Genomic DNA, 12,883 nt, shown 5'->3' on the forward strand with positions numbered 1-12,883 from the left:
TTTGATTCCCCTGCCATTGGATCAACCAGTTCCTCTTGGGTAGCCCCCTCTCTCTGACGTACCATCAGTCACCTATTGTATCTCAACCTCAAGAGACTGTCCCTCACAACCTAGAGATTAAGAGGCATATGGTCATTTACCTTGTGCTGTTTGTTGTAGGATGTCAGCCTGCTGTCCAAGAGACCACCTTCAACCAGGTGATCTTATTAGCTTAAATGGATTCATTTAACCCATGGCCTGCGATTAACCACCACAACCCTCTCACTGTCACAGATTTTCTCCTTCCTCCTTTATTCTCCCAGTTAGGTTTCAAGATGAGCTCCATATGAACCTATTATGATCATGTCAAGGTCAAACCTCTCTACCTACCCATCATTGTTGCTCTTTATGAGAGGCTTCAAACCCAAAACCTGCTCTGCTAGATCTTCCTCCAGCATGGAATCTGAATGTTGTCTTTGTTTGACTCATGAAATATTCCATCTCCAGAAACAACGGCATGAGGAGCGCTTACACTAAACGTAGAGGCTCATGAAATTCAGCATCATGTTCCTGATCAACTTCCATGAAAGGGTTAGGCAGATTCATTTAAAATATCTTATTAAATAAAAAAATGAAAGCCAACATACCATATCAAATGTCAAAATAACATTTATTGTTAGTGGTATGTTTGTTGTTGGTTTGCATGTGTACAGAGTTACTTCTTCTAGTAGGCAAGGAGCATGTATAAATAATGTGACAAGAGGGATATGTGTAAATATTGTGTTGAGATGTTTGAGGTAGGTAGAATCTTTAATACTGCTTTTCAGAGGAGCCTCGGAATGCTTTGGCTTCAGAGTTTTTTGAAACACTTGTCTGACTTGATTTTCATCCAGTGGCATCTGAAAATGAAAGGTTATAGAGTCACATGGGGTGATTCCCATTAGTTTTTGTGGGAGAGAAAAAAAAAACATTCTCTCTCTTCGGAGAGATTCTAGGTTAGTAAATAATTGATTTAACTAGGTGGGTGAATAAGCCATTGAGGGTGGAATTTCAGGTAGTACCTGTCTCCTTATTTGAATGTTTACTTTAAGCCCCTCCTAACAGTTCTTGTGAGTTTGAAAATATACCAATTAGTGGCAAACTATTCACTTTTGTAGGAGAAACCAATATTTTGGCTGATACTCCCCTTTCCTAAGGAGAGAGCAATTGACCCCATATCTCTAGTTAGAATGATTGAATTTGTTAAAAATATCCTGCCAAACAATCCACAGAGAACAAAACTCTTAACATGCATTTTGCTCTTTCTTCCTTTAAATTGTGATAGAGTTTTACTAACTTATTTATTTATTTATTTATTTATTTTGCTGTGTCATATTTTCAGCTATACATGGGATGCCATCGATACAGATAAGGGTATCCATTACAAACTAAACCTGTGTGACAAAGTGCCTAGCACAGAATGTGGTGGACTGAATACCAGTGCGATCTGTGCCCGTAATGTAACCAGCAACACTTCTATGTCCGTAGGTAAGTACAAAAGGGCTTGATTTTTCCTTTTTTAGTCTTAGTCTCAGCCAAGAAACCTCAGATCAAGATGAGTGGGAGGGAAGGAAAACAACAGGTAAATACAAGGAGGTTTAATAGACAGGAGACCAATTGGCATCAAAATGTTGAAACCAATTAGTTCAATCTAAGTTTCCCCTTCCCTCGCAGCCGTCATCCCTGTACACTCAAAACAAAGCAAGTAAACCTATGAGCTGCTGCACCCAAGTTTTCCTTTATTGATGGTGGCATTTTTATTAATCTCACTATATTTTCAAACATGCTGGCTTGTGCAGTATCTGTACATCTGCTGTCTGGAATTTTGGAAGATAGAAATAAGGAAATAAAAAAACATTTGGATGTACTTTGCAGAAGTTGTAGTTTACTTTTGCAATGTGATGGATGCCTGTTCTGGTGTGTGCATGTGATAATATTTGAATAGCTACCTATACTAATGGCTATGGATTTCTGAACATGTGATATAATTAAAGGACAAACCTTTAAATGCCCAGTTGGGTATATATGCTAATCTCAACTTTGTTAAATGTTTCAGACATGTCCATCTTATTTGTTCCCATGATATAACTGAATTTTATTATTATGTCTCACTGTATTTTCAAATGTAAGCCCCATTGAACCCGACTTTGCTTGGAATAATGTAAAAAAAACCCTCAAACAAATCCTTTATCCTCCACCTTTTAAGACACTGCCTACCTGATGGATAGTGATGGCACAGGGAAAGCAAGTTTGGTCCAGTGAAGACTAACTCAAAATAACCTGTTCCTTAGCTGGGCCCTAGTATTACCATATTGAAAATGCGACCATACCATGCCTCTGTGGTCTTGAAAGGATTATATAAACTTAGGATTCATGGCTAGGGACACAAAAACACTTATTTATTCAATATCACAATTCTTCATGTACAACCACAGAACAACCTTTTAGGGTGGGTAGTGTTCACAATGAGTTCCTTTTATTAGTGACCAGGTAGAGATAAGAGTTTTCAGTTTTGGCATAGTATATGTTATCACAGGAACAAAATATAAGAAAACCAATGGACTGCATTAGGGGCTTATATCCCATTTATGTTCAAACAAAAGAGATCTGCATGAAACAAAGTATTTATTTTAATTTTGACTTATAAAACCACTTGCCCCTGAAACATGTTCAAAACAGAATAATCCATTTGTGTATCTAAAAGGTAAACTTCTAGAAAACAGATGAAGATGTGATTCCATGTGCCCCAATGAGAAGAGTATTTAATTCTACTTCCATTTAATTTCTGTATATTCCATCATCTTTATAACACCAGGCTTCCCAAGGCAGATTACAACAACAGTTAAAATGAACTCATCAGGAAACAGGATATCCTCACTGAATTTTGGCCATCTGTATTGTATACAGTGTATTTATTTATTTATTTAGTTTTAGTATGGAAAAATGAGCACAAAAACAAGAGTTTAAAATTTCTGTTTCTACCAGCTATAATAATTTTTATGCTGTTTTACTGATGTTTAATTGTTACTTCATGATATTTGTATCTACATATGGGAAGCTTTCAAATAAATTAAAAAGCTGTCCCATAAGTAAAAAAAAAAAACAACAACAACTTTTGTCCTCCTCCTTTTAAGGCACTGCCTATCCATTTGAAACAGCTTTAGACTTGTTACAGATGGACCAACAATAAAGAACGACAACGTGGATACAGCAGCTCATAGGTTTGCTTACTTTGTTTTGAGTGTACTAGAGATGACGGCTGCGTGGAGGAGTGGAAACAAAGATTAACCAAATTGGCTTTCTTGCTTACAGTGGACTAGATAGCTCACTTCCACTCCTGTCTATTAAACCTCCTTGGGTGAAAACGACTGTGGGAAAGGTTTGGTTGTAATAGCCCTACTTTTTCTATAAAAATTTTAAAAAGGAAAATCTCTTATAACAATATTTTTGATGAAGATTCTTAATAGCTTCATTGGTTTGTTTGTTTAATTTGTACTTTTTCATTTCATTTTTGAGAAGCTCTTCAGTGTTTTGAAAGCTCCTGTTTAACTGCCCTTACCATTTTGAGTAAAGTGTGCTGTTCGACTGAGTGATGCCCTATTGTTGGGGTGAGGGATGGGATTATTCTGTTGTATGTTTTGTTTTTAGCTGGTCATCTTAACTAATCTGTGAGCACTAATTTTTCAGCAGCCCAACTCCCCTGTTAACTCTTCTCTACCCGAAAGTAACTCTTGCTGTCTGCAGTGGTGGAAATTCTGCTTGAGGGAGCCCTCTTGCAGCTGCTCCTGGGTTTTAAAAATTGGACCACATCCACCACCACCAGGGCCAACCCTGTCATGAGGTGGACCAGGCTTATGCCTAAGGCAGAAGGCTTTATGGGAGCCACAGCATTAGCAATGTCTGCAACAAACCAACCTTTTAAAGCAGCTGTTAGAGGTGGGCCTTTGAGCAGCTATGCACACTTTTCGCCTGCTGTGTTCTGTACCTTCTTGAAATCAGAGGTGACAGGATGTGGCAATCCTTGAGCATGTGTGTGGATTCTCAAGGGCCTACTGCTACAGACTTGCTCTTAGCTTGGCTCCGGTGGTGGGGAGAGATGCTGGATTTTTTTTTGGGGGGGGGGGAGGGGAAGGAAAGGAGAGAGATGCTTTGACACCTTGGCGGAGGGGGTGGGGAGTGGACAGGGCATATAGATGATGGTTCACCTTGGGTGTCAAGATAGCCTTGGGTTGGCCCTGCTTTTCATTGTACAGGATACAGAGATGTGCTGGATATTGGTGAATGAATCGAATATTCTTCTCCACCAAGGATTTACAAACTGTGGTAAAGGTGCGCCACTTGACAGCCACTACCACAGAATAATCCTGAAAATTCTGGGTTTGTGCACCTTGGTATCACAGGTCTTTTTGTTGAAAATATTTGTGGAAAACCAAGTCCTTGTGACCAGAGTTGAGAAAACGTGCTATGACTACACTTGGCCTGTTGTCTACTGACACATAATGTGGCCTAGTCTATGTACGCGCTTGATACAAAGTGGTCCTAAATGGTTCTTAGGTAAAAATTCCATTTGTATGCACTTTTTCAAAAAGCCAACCAACTTGGCATCTTTCACAGTTTCTGGAAAACCTAAAAAAATGGAGATTATTTCTGCAACAGTCCTTCTCGAGATCTTTGAGCTGGAGTAGTGCGGATTTAAGAGTAAGAAACTTCTCGAGGTATTTTCTGGCCGAGTCTTCAACTGCCGTGTCTCATAATCTATCCTTCAACTACCAAAGTCCACCACTGTTTGCGATAAGGCTGTGAACTGCTTGGTTAAGCCATCAAATTGTTTTAAATGCAGACACCACTGCCTCTGTAATCCATTGGACTAATACAATCAAAACACAAGGGTGGGAGAGATGAGTGAGTCAGATGAAATAAAATAAGTCTTTGTGTGACGCAATGATATTTGCTTGAAGACGGCACATTAAATAAGGAAAACCGGCTCCACTGGAACATGGAATCAACACGGTTCATGTTTCAGCCTTTGCCTTCTTCAGGAGTCTAAGAGTAAATAGAACACAAAGTGCTGAGTAAGACAGGTAGCCACACTAAAAGCCAGAGCCTCATGGGCACCTTCTTTGAGTAGAGAGTTTGGTTCCCAGCAGGCAATCAGAGCCTCAGGGAGTCTTTGAGTGGAATGTCTGGTTCTCAGCAGACAGTCAGAAAGGAGATGATGGCATCTGAAGAACTGAGTAGCAGAGTAATGTTCAATTAGGGAAGAGCTGCAACTGTCAGTGGAATGTCAAAACCAGCTGATGGTTAGTGCAGTGGGTTGAGAACCTGGGCAATTGGGTTTGATTCCCAATGCAGCTCCTTGTGATTCTGGGAAAGTCACTTAACCCTCCATTGCCCCAGGTACAAAAAGCTATATTATGAGCCCAGCTCACTAGGGACAGAGAAAGTACCTCAATATAATAAATGCGCTATCACATGACTCTCAGTATGTTTGAGTAGCATGATGTCGTAGTTTTGTGCTATTTTGGTGATATCATGAAACTAAGATCATTCCTGGAGTGTAGATTTGGTCTGAGTTCAACCCTCCAAACTGGAAGGATTTCATCGCACAGTATCAAAGATACTCCAAATCCTACTGCACACTGGACCCCAGCCTGCTGCACTTAGGGATTGCCCCCTACTGAATTTTTGTGCATTTTATTCCTTTGAATTCAATATCTACTCTCAATTGGCCAATTTGTGCCTTCGATGGGTGAAATCATCATCAACCCCTTAATCAAGGACCCCAAGGAATCCAGTGAACTAGTAGCAAACTACAGACCAGTAGCCTCAGTTCCACTGTTCACAAAACTTACTGAAGGCCTGTTCTGTCTTCAACTAAACAATTATCTGTCCCAATGTGATATCCTGCATTCTTCACAATCGGGCTTCAGAAAATTCCACAACACGGAAACAGTTCTTGTACCCATTGTAGATAAAGCCAGAACCATCCTGAGCAATAAAGGCAAGGCATTACTACTACAATTCAATTTATCATCTGCCTTTGACCTGGTGGACCATGATATCTTACTATTGGAGCTAAATAATAATAGAATTGGAGATAAGGTCCTGATCTGGTTTAAACGCTTCCTGACAACTAGATCATATAAATGAAATCCTCTCAGAAAGCTGGAGCAATCCTTGCGGAGTCCTTCAAGGATCGCCACTATCCCCCACACTATTTAACATTTTCTTAAGCATGTTAGGCCAAATTCTTTCAAGGGACTTCACAGTTTACAGCTACACGGATTGCATCTCAGTGGTCCATCCCCATACTCTCCACCATATCCCAGGCAATTGAAATGATTGGGGACTGCATTTATTAGTACATGGATGGGCAGTTATAAACTGAAGATAAATCCAGAAAAAATGAAATGTCTACTATTGGACTACAAGCCAGACCCACAGGAAAGCAGATTCCCATAAAAAACTGTCTTATTTCAACCAGCAATCAAGCTGTTAGGAGTGTATTTAGACCAATCACTGTCATTCGACCTGCACATGTTGACCATGATGAAAAGCTCATTCTCAGTGTTGAGAAAATTAAGACAAGTAAGGAAGTATTTTGAGACAGTACAATTCAGATTCAGAATCTTTGATTCTATTGAAACTGGACTATTGCAACCTTATACTATTAGGAGCTCAAAAAAAAAACCAGATGCGCAAACTACAATCTGTTCAAAACATCAATCTGTCTAATTTACTCATTGAAAAAAACACAACCACATTTCACGTTTTTACATAGAACTACTTTGGCTACTGGTAGGATTTGATTCAAACTAGCCTGCACACTATTCAAAAGCCTCATAGGAGACTGTCCAGCCTACATGCCTTCATATGTAGAATTCATTGCCAAAAAGAGGTTGAGAAGGCTGAATAACTGCTCCCCTTTTGCTCTACCATCCCCTAAAGGTATAAAATGAATCAGTATCTACGAGCAGGTATTAGCATACCAAGCATCCAAAGTCTGGAAGGACTTGAGCCTAGAATAAAAGACTATAGGCAATTCAGAAAACATGAAAAACATTTCTCTTTTAAAAAATTCCTTTGTTAATTCCTCTACAATGGTAATTTGATCTGTAATATTTGCTGTAAGTCCTGATGTATTGTCTCAGTTCCATCTTTGTATTCAAGACCCAATATGTAAACTGCTTACAACTTACTAGGGTACAAGCGGTCTAGAAATTCCAAAGAAAGTAAAGTAAAAAGATGCTGTGTAACTAAACCTCTCTGCCAGACTGCTGTTCAAGGGTGGTGCCAGCAGCAGCCATGTTGGAGCAAGGTGGAGAGTTGGGGGGAGAGATGAGACTAGACTCCAGTGTTTCCTTGTGCTGCTTTCTGTTCTTCTGACCCATGCATTTGTTTCTTTTCTGCTCAAGGATTGAAAATGGAGTGGCAGGGAAATTTTGTACCATTCTGTATTGTGCATAGGCCCTGAATACCAGTGGCAATAGTAATTCTCTGAAGTAGCTTTGTGTTTTCTACTTCCTGTGAATATGATGTCATTCTTTAGCCATTTTTGGATAAGATTGTCCAGATTAAGAGCTGGTTAAAAGATAGGAAGCAGAGAGTAGGGTTGAATCGTCATTATTCTTGATGGAGAAGGGTAGTTAGTGGGGTCCCTCAGGGGTCTGTGCTGAGACCGCTGCTTTTTAACATATTTATAAATGACCTTGAGATGGGAGTAACTAGTGAGGTAATTAAATTCGCAGATGACACAAAGTTATCCACGGTCATCTCGTCGCAGGAGGAGTGTGAACGATTACAAGAAGACCTCATGAGACTGGGGGATTGGGCGTCTAAATGGCAGATGAAGTTCAACATTGACAAGTGTAAAGTGATGCACGTGGGAAGGAGGAACTCGAATTACAGCTATGTCATGCAAGGTTCCGCTTTAGGAGTTACGGATCGCACCTGGAGTATTGTGTTCAGTTCTAGTCGCCTCATCTCAAAAAAGATATAAAGGAATTGGAGAAGGTGCAAAGAAGGGCAACAAAAATGATAAAAGGGATGGGAGAGGTTAAGACAGCTAGGACTCTTTAGCCTGGAGAAAAGGCGGCTGAGGGGTGATAGAGGTCTACAAAATAATGAGTGTGGTAGAGCAGACAGATGTGAAGCATTTGTTTACACTTTCTAACAATAATAGAACAAGAGGACACAAGATGAAATTAGAATGTGGTAGGTTTAAAACAAATCGGAGAAAGTTTTTCTTTACTCAGCGCGTGGTTAGACTCTGGAACTCATTGCCGGAGAAGGTAGTGACGGCAACTGGCCTTGTTGAGTTTAAAGGGGGTCTGGACAGATTACTGAAGGAAAAGTCCATTGATCATTATTAAATTTTGGGTTTTTGCCAGGTTCTTGGGGCCTGGATTGGCCGCTGTCGGAGACAGAGTGCTGGGCTTGATGGACCTTTGGTCTTTTCCCAGCATGGTAGTGCTTATGTACCGTATTTTTCGGACTATAAGACGCACTTTTTTCCCCCAAATTTTGGGAGGAAAATGGGGGGTGCGTCTTATAGTCCGAAGGTAGCGTTTTTGGACCTCCGTTCCGTACTTACAGGATTCCATGTTCCCTGGTGGTCTAGTGATGTCGGGGCAGGAAAGAGCCCCCTCTTTCCTGCCCATCGCGCTGCTCTCCGTGCTTCTCAATGCTTTCTGATGGTCTCGGCGATATTCAAAATGGCCGCCGAGATTCTCTTTCCTGCCCCGACGTCACTAGACCACCAGGGAACATGGAATCCTGTAAGTACGGAACGGAGGTCCAAAACCCGGACAAGACGCACCGGAGCACCTAGGTTTTAGAGGAGGGAAAGAGGAAATTTTTTTTTTCCTATTTCCCTCCTCTAAAACCTAGGTGCGTCTTATGGTCCGGTGCGTCTTATAGTCCGAAAAATACGGTACTTATGTAGTTTCTTCATATGACATTTCAAGACCTCTCAGGACCTTTCTTATTTGAGAGGGCAATCTGTGGTCATGAGTTTGCATAATTTTGTATGTGTCTTAAGCTGGTTCAGTAAATCTTTGCAGGCTGAAATTCTATTTTTTTAAATCATTTATTTATAATTTTTCATTTTACAAGGGTCACTTGCAAACAGTAATACAGAGATGACAGTACAATAATACAATATTAGAAGAAAACAATCTCAACTAGATAAATGGATTATATACAATCTTTCTCTTAGACCACAAAATAAATAGGGAGAGTGGAACAAGACAAGGAGATCAATTAAACAACAGTAAACAAAGAAAACGTGGTATTAACCTGATTATCCCCAGTTATTATTTATATAAATCATTATTCCACATTGATCATCTGGTTGGCTTCTTCAAACCCAAGACGGTGTGTAGTCAGTTTCGTTGGAAACATACTTATTGTCCAATATTAGTGGAAATAATACACCTGATTTCATTTTTTTGTCTTTTAAAACCAGAAATTATTTAACAATACAAACACTTGAATCTCTAAACCCATTCCCACTAATTAAGGTAATCCCAGTTTCACAGGCTTCACTCCTTTTGAATTAATATACTAAAATGAATCATTTCCGAAGAAAAAAAACTTTAGGAGTCAGGAAGTATTTTTTCATGGAGAGAAGAGTGGTGGATGCTTGTAATGCCCTCCTGCAGGAGGTGGTGGAGATGAAAACGGTAAAGGAATTCAAACATGCGTGGGATAAACATAAAGGAATCCTGCTCGGAAGAAAGAGATCCCCAGAAGCTTAGCCAAGATTGGGAGGCAGAGCCGGTGGTGGGAGGCAGGGCTGGTGGTTGGGAGGCGGGGCTAGTGCTGGGCAGACTTATACGGTCTGTGCCCTGACAATGGCAGATACAAATCAAGGTAAGGTATACACAAAAAATAGCACACGTGAAATTATCTTGTTGGGCAGACTGGATGGACCATGCAGGTCTTTTTCTGCCGTCATCTACTATGTTATACCCGGAACTCTGGGAAAACAACAATCTCGATATTAATTATCTGTAATAATATTCATTTTGTTCAAATTTTTCTTGTCTATTAACATTTTCAAAATCTTAACCGTTTCCTATTCCTGTAGAACTTCATTTGCTGTATCAATTTTTCATTCTCCAAGGATTCGATTAGATTATCCATGTGGATCATTAATAAGATTATATCTGAAGCAAAATTATTTACTACCACTGTTGGGTCCTGCTGCGCCTTCCAGATGATATTCAATGTAACCTCCACGGGAGCCAAAAACTCCAAGCTGATAGCTCTTATGGGTTTAGGAATGGCACCGCCGACACGGATTCAGCTGTAAACGACTTCCGTTTCAGCATACACTCCTAACTCACTCCTCCACTCCTTTGGGCGTGGTGGTTAAATGAGTTGAGAGCGTAAGTACATAAGCACTGCCACGCTGGGAAAAGACCAAAGGTCCATCAAGCCCAGCACTCCGTCTCCGACAGCGGCCAATCCAGGCCCCAAGAACCTGGCAAAATCCCCAAATTTAATAACGATCAATGGATTTTTCCTTCAGGAATCTGTCCAGACCCCCTTTAAACTCAGCAAGGCCAGCTGCCGTCACTACCTTCTCCGGCAGTGAGTTTGAGAGTCTAACCACGCGCTAAGTAAAGAAAAACTTTCTCCAATTTGTTTTTAAACCTACCACATTCTAATTTCATCTTGTGTCCCCTAGTTCTATTATTGTTAGAAAGCGTAAACAAACGCTTCACATCTGTCCGCTCTACCCCACTCAAAATTTTGTAGACCTCTATCATATCACCCCTCAGCCGTCTTTTCTCCAGACTAAAGAGTCCTAGCCTTCTTAACCTCTGCTCATAAGGTAGTCGTCCCATCCCTTTTATCATTTTCGTTGCCCTTCTCTGCACCTTCTCCAATTTCTTTATATCTGTTTTTGAGATGAGGCGACCAGAACTGAACACAATACTCCAGGTGCGGTCGCAGCATGGAGCGATATAACGGCATTATAACATCCTCATGCTTGGTTTCCATCCCTTTTCTAATAATACTCAACATTCTGTTTGCCTTCTTGGCCGCCGCAGCACATTGAGTGGAAGATTTCAATGTCCTATCCACGATGACTCCCAGATTCCTTTCTTGGTCCTTAACTCCTAAAGCGGAACCTTGCATGACATAGCTGTAATTTGGGTTCCTCCTTCCCACGTGCATCACTTTGCACTTGTCAACGTTGAATTTCATCTGCCATTTGGACGCCCAATCCCCCAGTCTCATGAGGTCCTCTTGTAATCTTTCACACTCCTCCTGCGACGAGACGACCCTGGATAACTTTGTGTCATCTGCGAATTTAATTACCTCACTAGTTACTCCCATCTCAAGGTCATTTATAAATATGTTAAAAAGCAGCGGTCCCAGCACAGACTCCTGAGGGACCCCACTAACTACCCTTCTCCATCGAGAATACTGACCATTCAACCCTACTCTCTGCTTCCTATCTTTTAACCAGCTCTTAATCCATAATAATACACTGCCTCCGATCCCATGACTCTCCAGTTTCCTTTGGAGTCTTTCATGAGGCACTTTGTCAAATGCCTTCTGAAAATCTAGATATACAATATCCACCGGCTCCCCTTTGTCCACATGTTTGTTCACCCCCTCGAAAAAATGCAGTAGATTTGTGAGGCAAGACTTCCCTTCACTAAATCCGTGCTGACTTTGTCTCAGTAGCCCATGCTTTTGTATGTGCTCCGTAATTTTATTCTTAATAATAGCCTCCACCATTTTTCCCGGCACCGACGTCAGACTCACCGGTCTATAATTTCCCGGATCTCCTCTGGAACCCTTTTTAAAAATCGGCGTTACATTGGCCACCCTCCAATCTTCTGGTACCACACCTGATTTTAGGGATAAATTGCATATTACTAACAGTAGCTCCACAAGTTCATTTTTCAGCTCTATTAATACTCTGGGATGAATACCATCCGGTCCCGATGATTTATTACTTTTTAGTTTGCAGAACTGCCCCATTACATCCTCCAAGGTTATAGAGAAATCATTTAGTCTTTCTGACTTTTCCGCTTCAAATACCTTCTCCGGCACCGGTATCCCTCCCAAATCCTCCTCGGTGAAGACTGAAGCAAAGAATTCATTTAATTTCTCCGCTACAGCTTTGTCTTCCCTGATCGCCCCTTTAACACCACAGTCGTCCAGCGGCCCTACCGATTCTTTAGCCGGCTTTCTGCTTTTAATATACCTAAAAAAACTTTTTGCTATATGTTTTCGCTTCTACCTTTTTTTCAAAGTCCTTCTTAGCCCTCCTTATCTCCTTTTTGCATTTGGCTTGACATTCCTTATGCTTTACCTTATTGTCTTCAGTTGGTTCCCTTCTCCATTTTCTGAAGGATTGTTTTTGTCAGGTTCTCAGGTTCAGAGCCCGCCGGGCTCTGGAGCAAACGTGAGCCCTTGGGCTGCTGCCGAGGAGCGACAGCAGCAGGCAAAACCCACCAACCAATGCTGGGCAAGCACACCGGCACCGGCAGGGACTGCAGGCACTGCCCAGCGAGCCGGAACACACGGACTGGAACACGGGACTGAAATCCCCCGGACTGGAGGATACAGGACTGGAACACTGGACTGGAGCACACCGGACTGGTCCACACAGCTTCACCTGCACTTAGCTACTAAGCCCCCCAGGAGTTGAGCTCCTGGGTTCGAGTAGCCGGCAGGACTTACTGGACGACACAGGGACCAGGACTAGAACAAGCTGAACTGAAGTGCACCTAACTCCTAAAGTGACCAAAAGTGTTCCTAAGCCCAGCACCAACAGAAAAGCTCCTAAGCCCTCCACTAACAGCAGTGCTCCTAACAGAAACTAACAGGGGTGCCCCTA

At 41.4% G+C, this 12,883-nt stretch overlaps 1 protein-coding gene across 1 annotated transcript in view; it reads left to right on the plus strand.

Annotated features, from left to right (window-relative positions):
- Positions 1–12,883, plus strand: part of IGF2R (insulin like growth factor 2 receptor) — a 354,906-nt gene that overhangs the window by 55,995 nt on the left and 286,028 nt on the right. Inside the window, 1 exon segment of the mRNA XM_030198395.1 lies at positions 1,361–1,506. Within this exon segment, the coding sequence (XP_030054255.1) occupies positions 1,361–1,506 (146 nt within the window).

The sequence above is a fragment of the Microcaecilia unicolor genome, chromosome 3 (genome assembly GCF_901765095.1).
Source record: "Microcaecilia unicolor chromosome 3, aMicUni1.1, whole genome shotgun sequence".
NCBI lineage: Eukaryota > Metazoa > Chordata > Amphibia > Gymnophiona > Siphonopidae > Microcaecilia > Microcaecilia unicolor.